Consider the following 18,195-nt stretch of genomic DNA (forward strand, 5'->3'; position numbering starts at 1 on the left):
TCTAAACCTTAAAACCCCAACATGTTACACAGTTATGCACAGCATATAATATTAGTGTATTTTAGTGCAATAATTAATATTCTTAATCCCTTATGTCTTTAGTACTCAAAGGGCCCCAGTTATTTAGCAGATATTTTAATTATATACCTATGTGGTAATGGGTAGCCTATTATAAATATATAGTGAATATGGTCATATAATATGGTGAAGTTCAATCAATGTTACAAAATGATTTTTCTTGGTGCACATGTTCATAGATCTCTAAGGTCTCGAGTAAAGATCCTGGTGGATGGCACTTTACTCATTTCTAAACTAATCCCTGAAGACTCAGGAAACTACACCTGCATTTCTTCAAATGGATTACTGACTCCACCATCTGCTTCTGCCTACCTTAAAGTGAAATGTTAGTATTATTTTTACAAAATTAAGTCTAAACAAGGCATGCTGCATATTAGTCAAATCATGTTTCATAATGGATGCATTATTTGACCTGCAGCTTTTGACCTTAGTTTGTTACTGTATTTGTTGTGCTAATTTGTCCCTTCTATCCTTTTTCATTCTCTTAGATCCTGCAAGAGTGGTAATGATGCCCAAGGAGACTTACCTACCTGCTGGCATGAGTGGAACAATTGTGTGCCCATTTCAAGCTGAGCCTCCAATGCTGTTTGTCAACTGGACCAAAGATGGTGTGTCACTGGATCTACACCAGGTACTTAACTAAGTTAGAAGAATCACCTTAGTTATTACAAATACATAAACAGATTCTTACTGGATTTTTTTTCTTGTTTGTTGATTAGTACCCAGGTTGGACGATAAACTCAGAAGGCTCTGTGTTCATAACCACAACCAACAATGATGCAGTAGGAATGTACACTTGCACTGCTTACAACAGCTATGGGACTATGGGTCAGTCTGAGCCCACCAAAGTAATTCTGAAGGTACAGGATTCTGTAAACAAAGAGCTGTGTAACAGACACTGACTAGTGTAGTTTCATCAGCTGTTTCTGCACACAAATTAATTGTACATACTTCACAGTTGTAGATTTCTTTATATACATATGAGACCATAAATTAATGATAAACTTATGTTTAATTTATTAAAAAAAAATATGTGTTAAACCAAAAGAGTGTTATTTATAAAGCGGCTTGTGAGTAAGAAATGATGTACACATGGTTGTACAGTATGTATTCTACTATTAGTGGTGCATTCTTTATTTGTTTGTTTTTGTTTTTTGGTATGCATACCCCCACTTTGGGTACTGTACAAAACATTTTATGGAGAAGGCCCCAGATTTGAATTTTTCCTGAATTGTTTATTAACAATTACTTTTTTTCATAGGATCCTCCATCATTTCAGGTGTCCCCCAGGGCCAAATACCTGCAGGAAATTGGTAGAGAGCTGACCATTCCTTGCCAAGGACGTGGGGACCCAGCACCTAATATCACTTGGACCAAGGTGAGTACTCAATTTCGTAAGAAGAGGAAGGAAATATTTTTTCTTTTACACACCATTTTTATATGGAGCATTGTAAGATTATTTTCAGGATGTTTTCTTGTCTTTAATTCCAGGTTGGGAGTACACCTTGCTCTCCATTTACTGTTTTGTCCAATGGTTCTCTGCTTCTACATCCACTCAGCAAAAACCATCAAGGGAAATGGGAGTGTCATGCTACCAACTCTGTGGCCACAGTCAGTAAAGGCACTGTGGTGCTGGTATTAGGTGTGTAGAACATTTAGAGAGAAAAGCTTTTAACATTTCAAAACTATTTATTCTATGTATTTTGCGTTGTCTTTATGCATAAATTATTTGTTTATTTATTCTCAGGCACAAGCCCCCATGCTGTGACTGCGGTATCCATAGCTCCAGGCATCAACAATGCCAATGTATCCTGGGAGCCTGGCTTTGATGGAGGATATACCCAAAAGTTTAGCATCTGGTGAGTGACCTCATTTTGATCTATGTTATAAATTGTAGCATTAAGCTTCTAGGCAGAAATATTATCTAACAGTTTTTCATTTTGCTGGTCCTTTGTTCCAGGGTAAAACCTGCTAAGCGAGGGAAACATGAATGGACCTCAGTACCAGTCCCTACATCTAAATCCAGCCTTCTTGTGACAGGCCTTCAGCCTTCCACCAGTTACCAGTTCAGCATCTTGCCCCAGAACAAGCTGGGCTCTGGCCCATTTAGCGAAATTGTCACCATCATGACCCTGGGTCAGTATAATGTTGGTTATACTGTAATACAGAAAAAAAAGTTTCTGACCTTGTGTTTACTACATTCTCATTTACATATTGTTGCTCCTGTAATAATTTTCCCCTATTTTATAATCATTTTATTTACTGTTATAAACTGCCTGTGTCACCACTTCAGAAAGGTTTTGGTTTGCATCAGGTACAATTTAGGAGCAATTTAAAAATGACTGAAGTTGGATTGGACTTCGGATTGGACTTTTAATCTGATTAATCTTTTTAATTTGAGTTCAGGTGACCCTTTTCCATGGCGATGGGTGCATCAGAGTAAGAACAGAGGCAGATGAAGCAATGCACCCATCATGCATAGTGCCTAATGTACAAGTTGGTATTAAAAAGTTAGCTCTGTTTACAAGCTCTGTTTTTTGCTGTATGTAATCCCTCAGACATTTTTTAACGTAGCAGTAGAATTCACTATTGATAATACATTTTTTTAAATATAATAAAAAAATTAATAATTAAGTCTCTGGGGACAAATTCTCTATGCACAATGCAGGGAATGTCAAAAAAGATGATGAGCATGCACATGGTCAAGCTGCAGAACTGTCCTGGCTTTTACAGTCGTGGAGATGATAGGCTCTTCCACTGTGAAGACCTTTACTTCCCCTCAGGGTTGTACCCAAGTACATCCAAGTTTTGTCATTTACGGCATGCTGATAGAGGTCTTTCCAGACTTCAAAGCACTGTTACTTCTACTCCTGGGTCAGCAGCCTGGGAACGAACTTTGCAGCAACATGCCGGATGTTCAAATCACATGCAAGAAATGCCTGGACTGTTACACTGAGAGTAGCAGTTTGACTCAGAATTTCATGTTTGCTATTTGTTTTAATTTGACATAATAAAATAGCAAACGTGGTTACAATACACACATGGTCAGCATAGCTAGTTGCACAGCTCCTAATGTACACAGGACAATGTCTTTTAGAACACTGACTTACTGATTTAGTTTTTTTGTATGATTGGGATGTTGATCTTCCCCATTTGTTTTCTATACTCAGCTCCTCCAAAAGAGCCACCCACTGTAGTAACTGATTTAGCAGCACTACTTGCTCCCACCTCACTGTCAATCAATTACACAGCAGTGGGTGTGCTCCTGCGGTGGCTGCCACCACCTGCTCACTCTCCACTGATCACAGCCTACATGCTCCAAGCAAGGCAGGAGAAGGGCAAATGGGTTACACTTGATGGAGAAATCCCTGCCAACACCACAGAAATACTTGTCCAAGGACTGACAAGGGTAAAGTTCCAAATTGTTTTGTAATGTATATAAGAAAAGACATGCAACTCAATGTGACTAACAATGAGGCATTGAAAGTAATTGTTGTTAAATTTTTCTTTTAGGACTCCTGTTATGAACTGCGGCTACTGTCACATGGAGCTAAAATAGTCAGTGATCCCAGTGAATCAGTGAATATCACCACTGAAGGTAGTAAGACTTGACAGTATTTCACTATAAATAGAAATCAACTATCATTGATTAGAAATGCAAAGGCACTTGCCTTGAACTTGCCTTGAACATAAACTATATTTCCAGTTTTGTGCGAGGTGTGTTCAAGTCAGACCAGGACTGCCACACTAATTTACATATCTTAGCATTTTACTTGTGCTTTGATAGCATCATGGTAGAGGCTTTTATCAGTATGCTGGAGTCATGATCAGACTGCCTGCTTCACATCCAAAAAGCTGGCCTCCCTGGAACTCCTTTAATGGCCCAAACATCTGAAAATAACTTGGAGCATGGTGAGGGGGGTGTGGCAATAACTCCCATCCAAGTTCCTGTAATGTGCAAGACGTGATCGTGAACGCCTGTGTGTAAAGTTCCCACAGATAGACTGCAAGTTGATGACAAGTTATCCATTTTCCACGATCATGCATTTCACCTCTCAATGTTCACAGGAATGAGTACAGTGGGCTCCAAGTCACTCCAGCCAGGATCATCATTCATGGACATACGGCCTTCTTTAAAATGTTTGCACTATTCAGATGTTTTTCACTATTTAATTTTATGCCTTTATTCATGAGAAATTTTACCACAAGTCCCAGTTTAACTTGAACGCCCCTCGCATGTGTCCCATAATAACATCTATAAGTACACGGAGTATAACTCAGTATAGCTCAGTATCCACTAGGATACAGTATATACACTAGGATTGTTAGCCAGTAAAGCAAAATTTAGTCCAGAATTGACAAACAGTCTACAAGATTGGGATGTAACAGTCTAGAAGATGCTTAGCTGCTAATTGTTATAAACAGTGGAAAAGAATACTGTTAAGTAGTAAAAGTAATAATAATTGTCTTTGTTTCTTTTCCATTTTATTGTTTTTGTTGCAATGTGGTCCACAGGTATGGATTTATACCCAGCTCCATCCAGCTTGCTGACTCAGCCCCTAATGGCTGGTGTGATTGCGGGGATGTGCTTCCTTTTTGTGGCTATAATTCTTTCAATGGTAACAGCATGTATTGTGAACCACAGGAGGAAGCAGGGCTGTATGAAAAGACAAAACGGTAAGCAATACATGTCCAGTCTAACCTGAAAAACTGAATTTCATGTTGCTGCAGTGTGTGTTTTTTTTTTGTTTGTTTGTTTCTTTGTTTTTGTGTTAAGTAATTGAAGGCTATTAAAGTAAAATCATGTGTGACTCCTACTTGGTTTATCTACCGTTTCTACAATTTTACATATATTCTACAATATTAAAATGAGTCTTTAAAGTAATTTGTCAATAATTAAAGTATGAACATCCATTTTTGTTGATTTCTTTTTCTTACATTGTTTGATCATTCATTATTGCTCTCTGTGACATTATATAATAATAACTCAATCTTCTCAATTTTCCAAGGCCTTACTGGGTTAGTTACCTCTACTGGCTTACGAAAGACACGATCTCCACAGTAAGTCTCCATTAATACTATGCATGTTATCATCAATATCATCTTCATCATCATCCCAAAATACTTTCAAAAACATTCAGGGTGTTTTGGAATAAATAGCTCTTATTACTCTTATTACAATATTATATTATATTGTATAATTAATTTAATTTCAAACTTGTAACACCTCAAAATAGGAATTAGTGAAATAATCAGATTTTACATTAGCCTATCTTTAAAAGTTTGTTTTCTTTCAAAATTTAATAACTTTTTAAAACATACTTAATACATTTAACTGTACAAAGTGCAGAATTTAAAAACTATTTGATCATGACAAGATTAAATAAAAGAAACTTCTCTTAAATTAATAATATGTTAATGTAAAGAATATGATAAAATGTCTTTGTGCATGTCTTGACACTAAACTCTTTGTTTGTTAAATTGTTTTTTTTTCTTTACTCCGATCTAGTTTGCCTGTTGACAGCCCCAGCAGCATACTGAAGATGAAGTTATGTCCTCCGCTTAACTTTTTCCCCAATTCCTCCTCTTCTGACCATTCAGGTCATTCATCCATTGACAAAGGCAGCCGCAGTGAGTTTCATGATCAAAAGAAGCAACTTCTCCCCTCATCATCCCCACCACCTTGCTACACTCTCTTTGAGAGCCATCTCGGCAGTTCTCCATCCTCACTGTCTGCCATTCAATCTATATCCAGAGGTCCAGATGGCCGTTTCATTGCCCAACCATATTTAGAGGATTCTATGGCAATGCACAGTGAAACAAAAAAAGAATTTCCCCAGTCCCCTGTACAAGAAAATAGTGAAGGGAGAAAGAGAAGCTCTTTCCAAAACTCTCCCACAACCTGCTCAGTTAGCTCAGAGAAAAGAGTGATACCAGATCTGCCATCAACAGGGCAGGGCAGCCAGAGCCAAGGTCTAACACAGTTGAAAGAGCAAGAGGAGAGCCTCAGCCACAGAGCACAGTGTGAAGAAGAGCAGAAGCAGACAAAATCAGCAAGCCCTATTCAAAGATGGTCAGAGGCTGAGTTGGATGACACCATCTTGAAACCTCAGAATATTCTTCTTCGGCAAAAAGCCAAGAGACCTAGCAGCCTGACCCAACAGGTTTCAGAGTATCGAAGGGGTTGCTACTTTGGCAATACCAGCAGTCCCATGGAGAGGCTACTTACCTCCACCTCCCCAAACATTCAATGGGATATAAGTCCTGTGACATCTCATGTCAGACATAGCCCTGTTCAGAGCCTCTTGGAGGGAAAAACACCTCACTCAATGCTTCGAGAAACACCACCCAAATGTTTGGAGCATGTAGAAGACACAGCAGCAGAAGACCACTCACATTCACCAATTACACAGTACACCTCTATCTCAATCCTTTCTCCCCAAAGGGACAGTCATTCTTTCTGTAAGTCAGACATAAGTAAAGCACTGGCCAGATGCCCAGAGAGACCAGTAGAGAAGGACCTTTCCAGCAGGATATCAACAGAGGATCAGAGGATTCAAGAAAGGGAAATAAAGACTCAAGCAAGTGTCTCTATGTCCACATGCCCTGTTCCCTGCGGAGAAGAGGCCAGCCCTATTGGGCACTACCAAAAACTTAGCAATAACTTGAGTCACAGTTTCACTGGTTGTTACACCATTACCTCTGATAAATTGAAAAGTGATCATCAAATCCAAACTCAAGCTAGGTCCAGCTCTGCATCTTTGCAGGCTGAAGATGAGAAGGAGAATGTTCGGGCACGTTCTCGCAAAAGTGACAAGTGTATTTTTAATGTTAGCACCAATCCTATTTCTCCTCTGCCCCTCTTTGAAAATGAGGTTCAAAGTGATCAGTCTAATTGCTCGTTTAGATTTTCTCACATACCCCAACCTGACAGGATGTCTCCTCTTCAACCAAGCACTATTTTGGAGTATTTAAGCTTGCCTGGGTTTGTTGAGATGAGTGTTGATGAACCGATTGAGGAGTGTGAAATTCCAGAAACTACTTCGCTGAGCACCAACCAAGCAGATGGGACTCTGGTAAGAGGTGAACCAGATGTGGTCCCTAAAAACTGGGGCAGTCATTACCATCTAGAGGGATGTGATGGTCACCAAAGTAGATTTTTGATGGACGTTAAAAAACCCATTATTTCTGTAGGACATTCTATATCTGAAAATGTAACTAGTTCTGAACTGGCACAAGGAAATACAAGTAAAAACCCAGGGTCATCAGAGACAAAAAAAAGTTTTTCAACCCAGTACCTGGCTTATGGTAAAAAAAGTCCCCAGCAACTGTTCTCCCACAAAAACCTTGCTTCTGTTAAACCCACAAACATGAGCATAGCACAACCTCTAGAGAGACCAAAAGTAGTTTATAATATCCCTAATCAAGGTGAGGCTATGAAAAAATCTTTACCAGAGCACATTCAGTGGTGTCAACCTCAGAATAAGAGGACCAACCAAATAAGTGCCCGGATCTCTCAGGCTCCTGTGCCTCTAATGAAGAAATCAGTCAGCATTGGTCCATGTAGGACTCTCTCAGGTATGGGACAACCTTGTTCATACCTTAGGAAATCCACTAGTTTAGGGTCCCAACAGTGGGATCATCATCAAGGCTCTAGAACATACGTTTCTCATAACTATAACAAAGTTGAGTTACCCAATCTTAGTGTAAAAGAAAAGTCCTACAATTTGGGTTGCACACCTGCCAATACTTACTTGAGTCCTGAAACCTCATGTAAAGGGACAAGGTGTGCCAGATCTTACAGCAGCTATGGCCCGAAGAGACCTTACTTCAATGAGAGGGCATATATGACTTCTTCCTCTCTCATGCATGTACATGTCCCATCAGTCTTAGAGCCACCAAAGCATGTAAGACTTTGTAGACAAGAGTTAGATCCACGTCGACAAGCCACAACCTTTCCAGAGTCTCTAAGATGCCCACTGTCATATCAAGAGACCCTCAGGTTAGTCCAGCACAGGTATGTCCCCAATGTTCCTCCTCGACCTATTAGTGCACCCAGACAAGTTGCAAGGTTGGACCATCCTCATCCTGTGGACAGCAGAAATAGTTTTCAGAGGCCATTATTGCCTAGGGGTTACAGCTGGCCCTCAGCTCACCAAGCAGCTTTCCCCTCAGCAGAGATTCAGAGAGAACTGTATGAGGTGGTGGGTATGAACGAGGCAAGGGAAAGTACAATAAAGGGTTGTCGAGCAAGTTATGATAGCCAGAGCAGTGGAAGGGGGAGTGTGGGGCCATTTGGGCACCTTCAACAGTCTGCAAAGGAGGTTGAAAGGCACAAGAGGGAGACAGACCTGCCAGAGCGAAGGTTAAAAAGGTGAACCTTTGTTCATCCTTTGCAAGAACAAAATATTGTCCCCACATATTGTTTGGAAGTCTTATTGCATATTATTTATATTTGTCCATAGTATGAATACACCAGTAGATGAAAGTTATGAGTTTGATGCTACTGAATGCCAGCAAGGCCTTGACCTCCTGGAGGCCATGAAGATAAAGCAGGCAGGTATGGGGCAAGGGAGGGACCTCAGATGTAATAGGCCCCTTTCTAGCACTGGCCTCCAGGACCTGCAAGATAAAGGTGAGAGTTTCAACAGCTATCTACCCATATAAACATAAACTGCAAGCACTGGGATAAATGTGACCTTTTCCTGTTCGTCCTCTTCTTCACTTATTTTTTTCCCTTTACCTGTTGTCTCCACTACAGACCCGAACTCCTTCGTAAGTTTTCCCTTTGCCTCCCAGCCTCCTCAACAGCCACATATTCATTCACTAAGTGAGACACGTTTCAATGCACTGATGCAAGAGTTCCAAGAGTACCGCAAAGCCCTGGACTCCCAAAACCCCTGCCCCCTACCTGACCTCAACTACGATTTAGAGTCTGCCCTGCTTTAGGGGGCCCCACTTGGTTGTTAGCTTTAAACATCACTCTGTGACTTGGGACATGCCTATTATGAAGCTAATACTTTTAGATAAGACTTGTAAGTTTGATGCTCCTAAATGCCAATAATTTGTCAGTATTCATGTTTTAAATGTTATTCAAATGGGCTTAACATTTATTACGTTTCTTCTGATCATGGCAATTTGGTATTACTGAAATCACTTAAATAATTATAATAACAAATCTAATCATTCAAATAACAGATCTTGGAGAACTTGGTTGTGGGCGTACTTGATAATAATTTCACAAAATCATTAAAATTGTATACATGTGCTTGGACAATCTGTTTCTGCTCCCTAAAATGGAACCATCCATTTCTCTGAATTACATGTGTTATGACTCTCATTTTTACTGTATTGGGTCTCCTTTGGTGTCTCCTTTTCTGAATATACTTGAAATTAATATATGCAACTTTCGGATACATTCTTGTTTTTGAGTTACCTAAGGAGACTGACTCACCCCTGACCACAAGCCTTTAAAACTGAAAACTGAGATTTATATTTTCTGGTAAATATGCATTACTTTAATGCCGCATTACTTTAATGCCGCATTACTTTAACAGAAAACATTGTGTTGTAAGAAACCAGGTCAAAAAATATGACCAAGACATTTATTTAACACTGAATAATAGCACTGAATGATAGCATTATTAATAAAATATATTTTATATTTTTTTATTTAAAATGTAAATATCCCATTTACATTCTGTATGTATTCAGGCCCTTTGTTACAGCACTTAAGTTCAGGTGCATTCTACTCCTGTCAATGGTCCTTAAGGTGCAGGTGTATACAGTTTGTGGAAAATTTTAAAGGGTCTAAAACCACGTTCTGTCAGCACTGTATATATACTGTACACTATATTTGTGTGTGTGTGTGTGTGTGTGTGTGTGTGTGTGTGAAGATGCGTGATGTATAAAGCCACAATATAAGTGTAAAGCCATAATATTTCTTAACCTGTTTTCCAACAACACAGTGGTTTCTGTTAAAAAATAGTAAAAAGTAAAATAATGCATTTTGACATATAGTGCTAAAGAATACATACAGCATATATTAATATTATATATATATATATATATATATATATATATATACATACATATATACATACAGTATACAGTACCTATTGTTGTCTTTTAGCATTGCTTATATTTCCTTTCTGCACCCATGCTGCTGTAATACCTCAAACTAAGCTCTACAACTTATAGTGATGTTTCTTCATATTTCATGTCATTTTGTCTTATTACGCTTGATGTATATAAATGATAAAGTGGCGTGTCAGACATCAAATTGTAATTATAAAGTAGCCTTATTCCATACAGCTTCTTTTGTACTGCTGATTTATTAATTCTTTTATTTTACATGTTTTATTTAGAAGAGACAATTGTGACTCGCCATTTTATGACTCACCCAGTGCCTTATAAATTAGTTTGACAACTGAAGTCTGTTTTGTAACATGTCACTCTGCTCAATATGCCACAGTTTATTTGTACAGTTTCCAGTATTGTGATGATGCATGTGAGCCAACGATTTTTTTAATGTACTGTATATATATTTTTGGTCTTTTACACTTTTATATATTACTGAGATGATGCCATGCAGCAAATAATTTGTACAGTATATATGGTATTTTGTCAAGAGCTTTCCTGTTTTATATACTGTATATAATATTCTGCCAAGACATTTTATATTTAAAATACTTTATGTAAAATTTGTTTTAAAAATGATCAGTATTTTGAAACTTATTTTTAAGTTTTGTGTTGTTTTATATTTTGTTTTTCATGAACTCTTGTCAATAATTGTTTTTAATAAATGATCTTTAATAAATGTTTATATAGTTCCTCATAGTATTACTAATTATTTCAGTCAAAAATGTCTAGATTCATGCAATAATAATATGAAGACTGTTCAAGTCAAACCTTTTGATTGGTCAGAGCAACAGTTAAGAGAGTAAAACCTCCCTTAATTTTACTATATTATCCCTTGCTCCATTATTGCACTAGTGCTTGGATGCCATTAAGGTAAGTGCATTTTTCTTTTTCCATTGCATGTTTTTTAAAAATCACCGCAATTACAATTGTGCTCTAGGGCACACTTGAGTCTGTAATGTGTATATTTTTTCTCTTTATATATTTTAAGAAATATAAAGATTAGGGACTTAGGTGAGCTCCATGCTATTGACAGCAGCTGGATTTCAGCTGGATAATTACCCAGTGTGCTTGTGAGAAGCATGAAAGTCCTTCAAGAACGCTCTCCGCATCACTGCAAGGACTTTTCCATTCTTGTTTTAGCTGTACCCACTCAAGCAGATAAAACGAAAAGCCGTGGAATAACTTCCATCCTGAGCTGCCACCACATGATTACTCACAAGACTCTGAGTGCCAAATACCAGAAGTGTTAAGCTGATAAATGTTCTAGCATGTCTACACCGCCTGCCCTGAACTACAGAAGAACTGTGACCCAGTAAGTTACCTAGTAACTAGTAAGTTGAGCATTTGAGACATAGTAGTCAGTGCTGTAAAACTGTTGAGACAACACGAAACCATGTCTAAGTTATGTAGTAGTATGCTAATATTGTGTCTGAACTATTGTTTTTTTTTTTTTTCTTTTTAGGAAATATACCAGAATCAGGAAAAATTGGCTGAAAAGAAGAAATTGTATATACCTATCTTAAACAGATTATCTCTTTATAGCCCTATTGGGTTACTTTTAATCTCAGAAAGCATTTATAATTCAGAGAGTATTTCTGCTAGCATAAATAGGTCTTTTTGGTCTTATGTCAAAAAGAGGCTTAGATAAGTCTTGAGTCTAGGGTTTAAACATAGACAAGGCAACTTGCAAAGGGATTGCCTAGAAAATTTCTGTAGGATAAAAGTGACTTTTGCTAATGTTTTGGCAAATTTGAATTATTATTTTTTTCCCTTAATGGATGGACTGTGTGTGTGTATGTGTGTTTTTTCCGGTGATAGCGCAGTATGTTTTCAGGAATTGGCCAATCTCCTGGTTAGCTCTGTCCACTTGGTTGTTGGATCCAATCAAGCGCCCATACGATGCACTGGACAAACACATTGTATCCATAATCACCCAAATAAAGATGGGTTCCCTGTTGAGTCGCCCTCAGATTGCTCATCAGGGACAATCTGATCATTTTGATTTATACATATTTTCTTAAATTCCATGCACACTTTCATAATTTTCTTTTGATTCTGTAAAGCTGTTTTGCGACAAGGACCATTGTTAAAAGCACTTATATATTTAATCTAATTTATTAAAACTATAGAATATTTATAGAATATTTAATCTAATTTATTAAAACTACTGTTGGCAACTTACTGTATTATAAAGGGAATAAAACACTCTGCGATGCGCTGTTATAAGGTGACCACATCAAACCACACAAAGTAAATTATTTTCCTCAGAAATTAACACACTCCATTATGTACTACTACCTGGCCAAAAAAACAGTCCCACACTCAATTTCATTCTTTCACATTTAGCTTTGATTACAGAACACAATGTGGTGGTCCGTTCATGTGTGAAAATGATTCCTCATGCTCAAAATAGTTTTAATTATTTTTTGTGAGTTCTCATTACATTGTGCATAGGAAAATGCTCTTACTTTCAAAACAGAGCTGTGATTTTTACTGTTTTCATTTTTTACCATACATCTTTACCTAGAATTTAGATGATCTTTATTCATTATTTTGTGCTGGACAGTTCTTAACCCAATTCCAATCTCTTTAAATTTTATTAATTGTTTTCAGTACTGGCCAGGCCAATAATTTTGTTCCTTACATATCATACTGATCGTATTTAATGTTTAATTGCCTTGATTTTGTTTCAAAAGCAAAAATGTAGACTAATATTTATTTTAAAATATATATTTCATATTTATAAGTTTTGTGTACATTTGACTTAATGTAATTTGACTACTGTGTTTAGTGTCTAAGAACCCTTATTCTTAGCGGATTTAGCAGGTACCAAAGGGCACGGTGGTGTAGGGGTTAGCACTGTCGCCATGCACCTCCAGGATCCGGGCTCAATTCCCATCTCTGTGGGCATGGAGTTTGCATGTTCTCCCCATGCTTGTGGGTACTTTGGTTTCCTCCCACAGTCCAAAGACATGCAGATTAGGTTAATCTGCGTTTCCAAATTGCCCATACAGTGGAACCTCAGATTGCGAGTAACACGGTTCATGAGCATTCCGCAAGACAAGCAAAGATTTTTTTTTTATTTAGTCTTTTCAGTCTTTCCATTAATGAGTGTGTATGTGTGTGAGGAAGAAGGGTTACTGACGAGAGGTAAGACGAGAAGAGGGGAGGGTCTGATTTCTCCTCTTCTCTTACTTTAGCTTCAGACACACACACACACACACACACACACACACATCGCCTGCGCGCACAAACGGAAGCACTTAAAAGTGCAGGTTAATTGTTTTTATTTTTACTTTATATTTTGTATTAACTGTTTTTCTGTGTTCATTTTTTTGGGCTGTGGGACAAATAATTTAAGTTTTTATTATTTCTTATGGGAAAATTCGTTTTTATTTTTACTTTATATTTTGTATTAACTGTTTTTCTGTGTTCATTTTTTTGGGCTGTGGGACAAATAATTTAAGTTTTTATTATTTCTTATGGGAAAATTCGCTCTGGTTTACGAGTGTTTTGAAATACAAGTCTGCTTCCTGAATGAATTATGCTCGAAATCCAAGGATCCACTTTATTGTGTGTGTATGTGTGTGCCCTGCGATGGATTGGCACCCTGTCCAGAGTGTTCCCCGCTTCGTGCCCTAAGTCTCTTGGGGTAGGCTTTAGGCCCCCCTTGACCCTGAATACAGGATCAAGCAGTACAGACAATGTGTGAGTGAAGTACCAAGGGTAATTTGCTACAACGGGGGGTGGGGGATAGTCTGAGGCCAACGGTCATTATCAACAATCTGAGAAGATGCACTGGACAAATAGTAAAACTTCTGCCAGATGAAAGTGGGAGATAAAATACAATGCATAAAAATTAATACAAGCAAATTTTATTTCATAATATTTACTGTCGCATACAGCAGCTGTATAGGCTAGGAGAAGATTGCTCTTCTGAGGCGCAATTTGTGAATGTCCTGAGCACGTTTCTGCCTCTCTGTCAGGTTGCTGCTCAGGGTCTGCCTGATGGCAGGAAGAATAACTTTCTCTCTCACAGTCACCTGGGTCTGATGTCTACAGCAGGACAATAAGTATATCATATTATCAACTTTGTCAAATTTAATCTCCTGATATTTACATTTAGATGTGTTAAACAACTTGCACCATGGTGCGATAATTTTCTCTAAATCCACGCATGTGAGCCCATTCAAGTGACAGAAAGAAAAAGATTATGTGACTGACGGGCGTATTTAACAGTTCTTTAGTTTGTTTATTTTGTTTTTTGGTGGAGGCAAGAGGGCCAGATTGGAATTCCCCTATAAATATAAAGATATGCCACAAAAGTTCTAGAACTAAGATTAACCTTAATTAAGTGATGGAATCACCAAAGTGTTGAGAAAGGAAGGATCTGCTCATGATTGAAAACATACAAGCTTACTGATCAATCACAGTGGAGATAGGAATAATGGCTTGGGTTGGCAAGGCTGTTTCAGACAGAGCTCACTACGCTTTACTGATGATGTAACTCATGATAGTAGCATGACTGCGGATGAAACTGAGCTTTCTCTCAGCACTTGAAAGGAGCTACTCTCTAAACTATTCCACATTTTTTCACAAGTACTGCAACAAGTATTAAAGTATTGATTAGGCAGTCCCTTTAGATTGTATGTGAACATTCTGTAAAGCACCAGTATAGTATTCCATTATTAGAATACTAAAAGACCACAGTCAAGACTCTGCCTAGCAGAGGCCCTCCACCAAAGTCCAAGAGGACTGGAATAAATCTGAAAGATAGAAATCCACAGCTCAGTTTAGAGAAACTGTTCACGTGATAACCATAGCCATGGACACTCCACAAAACTGGTGTTCAAGGGGTGAATATTTATGCAAGGCACTGTATAAATCTATCATTTTTGTAAGTAACAAAGTAAGACAAGTCAACTTACTGTATTTTTGGCAAGGGCTTGAGTGGCATAAGAGACACTTTTGGAATATTTGTCAACTCTCCACTTCTGAAAGCAAAAATAAATAACAGCATTAGTACAAGATATGACTTTGAGCATCTTAATATAGTAACATGATGAAAAAGAGTACCTTGTGTTATCAGAGCGATTTGTCTTTGTCAGATTGTAGACCTCAGGTGAAAGTTTTTTTTTGTTTGACAAGTCTCGGAGAACAGCCTTCAACTGCAACAGCTAAGATAAAGAAAAATATAACATTGACATGTATTCTTGTGTTATGAATTGTTACTTAGATTGTGGAGTGTTTTTAATCATTTGTGATTAACCTGTGCACTAAGATAAGCATTAATAATCACTGGCCTTTTTTTCCCTAGAACCATTTCTATTTGTTTGCTTAGATTTTGGTGGGGATTGTTTCCCCCAAAGAAGCTGTAAATTTAACATAATCTTCCTGTAATGCTCAAAAAGATCATTAAGATCTAGGATCTTACTGTGAACTGCAATGTTGGTTATTATGGACACTTCACTTACTTGTCACTTACAGTTGGTTACAGGCTACTTAGGTACGTCTAAGGTTCTCTATTTTTTACCTTATTTTGTCTCATAAATTCTCAGACCCACAATTTATATGCATTGTGATCATACTCTTTTGTTTATTATGTAAAAGTTCTATGGGAAAAAAAGTTTCTATTTGAATTGCCAGTTCAACTGTTATATTGACAAATCTATCATTTGTTGTGTGTTTGCACAGGTAGTCAATCATTCCCCACTTAATGCAACACTAGGCAGCAGCATCAACTTTTATGCCATACTGTGAGGTAATAATGTATCTTCATTTGATTACCAGATCATCATTAGGTGGAAAGAGGGATTGTGTCATCATCAACTGTTATGAGCGTGTCACAAACATTATAGAATGTGTGTGACAGAATCAAAATGAGCAGTATATGAGCTAATATATCCTATTGTATTATTTTATTTCATTTCATTTTTATTTATGTAACCCTTTTAATTGTCACAAAGCATGTTTACAGAATCAAATGAAATTTAGGGCACCATCAGATAACAGCTTACCCAATAAGAATTACATGCTAATAAAAAAAAATTTTTTAACTTTCTATAGATGATGATTTCTCACCTCTTGAGACTGCGAGGTGTTGGTGTTATAGAGCTGTCGGATCATGGCCTCACACTCCTGTAGAGTTGGGCTGCGCGGAGCCCGTGTTGAACTGTCTTGAATCCTCAGAGGCAGCAGAGACAAGATGACGGACATGCTGTGTTCTACACCATGATGACCTGTCTCTGGCTTCTCTTCAGGCCTTAAGCAGATCAAAGCAAGTAAAGCTGAATGTGTCGGTTCTGGTCATTTTGTGAATGACTGCTATGTACAATAGGTGGACCGGGTGCAGTATATCACCTGCGGACTCGAGCCTGGCACTGCTTTTCACGTAAGCCTTGTGGTGGAGGTTCTACAAGGTGTTTGATACACCACAGAGAGAATTACAATACAGATCTTTCAAACTGAACAGATGTGTATGTTGTGCACCTTTGTTCTGCTACCTCTGGGAGGAAGATGCTGAGCTCCCATAATCAGCTGATACTGCAGTTCTGAATAAGGGAAGAAATGATCTGTGAGCAGATTGATAGTGTCCAAATACTGAGCAAGAATGATCCAGGAGGCTTCGAATGATCACTCTCACCTTTGTTAGCACGCTTCAGGTGATCAATCTCCTCGTGTAGTTTCTCCAGGGTGCTTTTGTGCGTCTGCTGAAGGAACTGAATGTCTCTCTCCAGTGAGGAGACCCTCGCTCCGGCCCTGTCCATCCCGACACCGGTCTGACTTGTCTTGTGCTCTGTTGCTGCTTTCTGCTGACATTCACAGGGAAATCGCGGAGGGAAACGAGCCCGATCGAGCGTCCCAACCCGACTCCAGCTGGGCAAATTCCGCAGGGGGGGTAAGTTGCAGGAGGACATCATGTTAGAAGCTAATTAGCCGACTTTAACTCCAGCTCATCATTTTAGCTAGACTATCGGCTCTTCCGGTCATCTGCTCCGGACAGACATGAAGCAGTACTGAGCCGAGCCGTTTCTTATACAAACAGCGATCAAAACAGTTGTTAGTGCTGACTGATCGTGCTGCTTAAACATGGCTGTGTAGCTAAAACTACCTGGATGAGCTTTTATCCTCCAGGCCCGGCCGAACACGTCTCCACAACCGAAAACCCGGAGAAATTAACCGGTTGTGCTCATCGGATTCATAGGGACACTTCGGCGGAAAAGCTGAAGCGATAACGCAGGCAATTTCTGTTGGGCTCAGCCGGAATCAAACGTTGTCATGGCAACGACAAACTCTGCCAGAACACCGGAAGTGACATGTAAACCTCGACCACCACGTTATTGTAATAATAAGAACATTGTGCAACAGGCCAATAAATATTCTAAATAATCTCATTTCGATAATAGGGTTCCACCACTTTAGATTTGTCTTTTTTATGACTGAAGACCATTTTAATGATTTTGAGAACCAATGTTTTAAACAAAGCCTTCCACAAGCAACAATACCACATAAGTCATCAGTGACTTTATTTTCTGTGACAAAGCTACATAAATGAATACAGAAAGAGAAACATAGCACATCTGGCACAATCCAGCCCAATATAAATGCCAAAATAATGGGTGTAAAATTCGATTGTTCATGTTTACAATCAGATCCCTAATGATCACTGAATAAACACACATTACATAGTCAGGGCATGCTTTGAAATATCAAACAATTCCAGAACTATAAACAATTTATGTAAACTGCGATCATATGAATACACACAAATTATTGTTTTCGTAGAAGAACTTTGGAGCAGTGCTTGAAGCTGGGACATCCTCAGTTATATAAACTAGCAAAGCATTCTTCAAATAACTCAAGGACAGATGTAGGATTCTAACAATAAACAAATAGTGAACACACCAACACCACCTGGCAAAATGGAACAATTTAAAATCACAGCCAATGAGTCTAATAAAAATGGCAATGTCA

At 38.3% G+C, this 18,195-nt stretch overlaps 2 protein-coding genes across 3 annotated transcripts in view; one reads left to right on the forward strand and one right to left on the reverse strand.

The window, feature by feature from the left end:
* igsf9b (immunoglobulin superfamily, member 9b) overlaps positions 1 to 10,887 on the forward strand; it is a 37,546-nt gene extending 26,659 nt beyond the window's left edge. The window contains exons 8-21 of the mRNA XM_053504723.1: positions 258 to 403; positions 567 to 709; positions 798 to 938; positions 1,340 to 1,456; positions 1,570 to 1,720; positions 1,826 to 1,937; positions 2,039 to 2,214; positions 3,249 to 3,487; positions 3,592 to 3,676; positions 4,594 to 4,755; positions 5,088 to 5,139; positions 5,588 to 8,452; positions 8,544 to 8,713; positions 8,840 to 10,887. Coding sequence (XP_053360698.1) covers positions 258 to 403; positions 567 to 709; positions 798 to 938; positions 1,340 to 1,456; positions 1,570 to 1,720; positions 1,826 to 1,937; positions 2,039 to 2,214; positions 3,249 to 3,487; positions 3,592 to 3,676; positions 4,594 to 4,755; positions 5,088 to 5,139; positions 5,588 to 8,452; positions 8,544 to 8,713; positions 8,840 to 9,027 — 4,747 coding nt within the window. The 3' untranslated portion in view covers positions 9,028 to 10,887. The remainder of the gene's footprint in view (positions 1 to 257; positions 404 to 566; positions 710 to 797; positions 939 to 1,339; positions 1,457 to 1,569; positions 1,721 to 1,825; positions 1,938 to 2,038; positions 2,215 to 3,248; positions 3,488 to 3,591; positions 3,677 to 4,593; positions 4,756 to 5,087; positions 5,140 to 5,587; positions 8,453 to 8,543; positions 8,714 to 8,839) is intronic.
* Positions 10,888 to 14,095: 3,208 nt separating this feature from the next.
* On the reverse strand, positions 14,096 to 17,491 carry LOC128530501 (coiled-coil domain-containing protein 74B). 2 transcript variants are annotated; one of them, XM_053504483.1, is made up of 7 exons: positions 16,865 to 17,491; positions 16,725 to 16,772; positions 16,582 to 16,633; positions 16,303 to 16,483; positions 15,298 to 15,398; positions 15,150 to 15,212; positions 14,096 to 14,277 (listed from the first exon to the last, which is right to left on the reverse strand). In XM_053504483.1, the coding sequence occupies exons 1-7, from the start codon at positions 17,139 to 17,141 to the stop codon at positions 14,139 to 14,141; spliced, it is 861 nt and encodes a 286-aa protein (XP_053360458.1). In that variant the 5' UTR covers positions 17,142 to 17,491; the 3' UTR covers positions 14,096 to 14,138. The 2 variants fall into 2 exon arrangements, with proteins under 2 accessions (XP_053360458.1, XP_053360455.1); XM_053504480.1 differs by having other exon boundaries at positions 15,150 to 15,215.
* Between the last annotated feature and the right edge of the window lie 704 nt (positions 17,492 to 18,195).

Source organism: Clarias gariepinus, chromosome 9 (assembly GCF_024256425.1).
Source record: "Clarias gariepinus isolate MV-2021 ecotype Netherlands chromosome 9, CGAR_prim_01v2, whole genome shotgun sequence".
Taxonomy (NCBI): domain Eukaryota; kingdom Metazoa; phylum Chordata; class Actinopteri; order Siluriformes; family Clariidae; genus Clarias; species Clarias gariepinus.

Coding starts and splice junctions, on each gene's coding strand:
- LOC128530501 (XM_053504480.1), bottom strand. CDS start 17,141: ATGATGTCCTCCTGCAACTTACCCCCCCTGCGGAATTTGCCCAGCTGG. Junction 16,484..16,581: donor TGCCAGGCTCGAGTCCGCAG/GTGATATACTGC, acceptor GATCTGCTTAAG/GCCTGAAGAGAAGCCAGAGA. Junction 15,216..15,297: donor AATCGCTCTGATAACACAAG/GTACTCTTTTTC, acceptor TTTTGCTTTCAG/AAGTGGAGAGTTGACAAATA.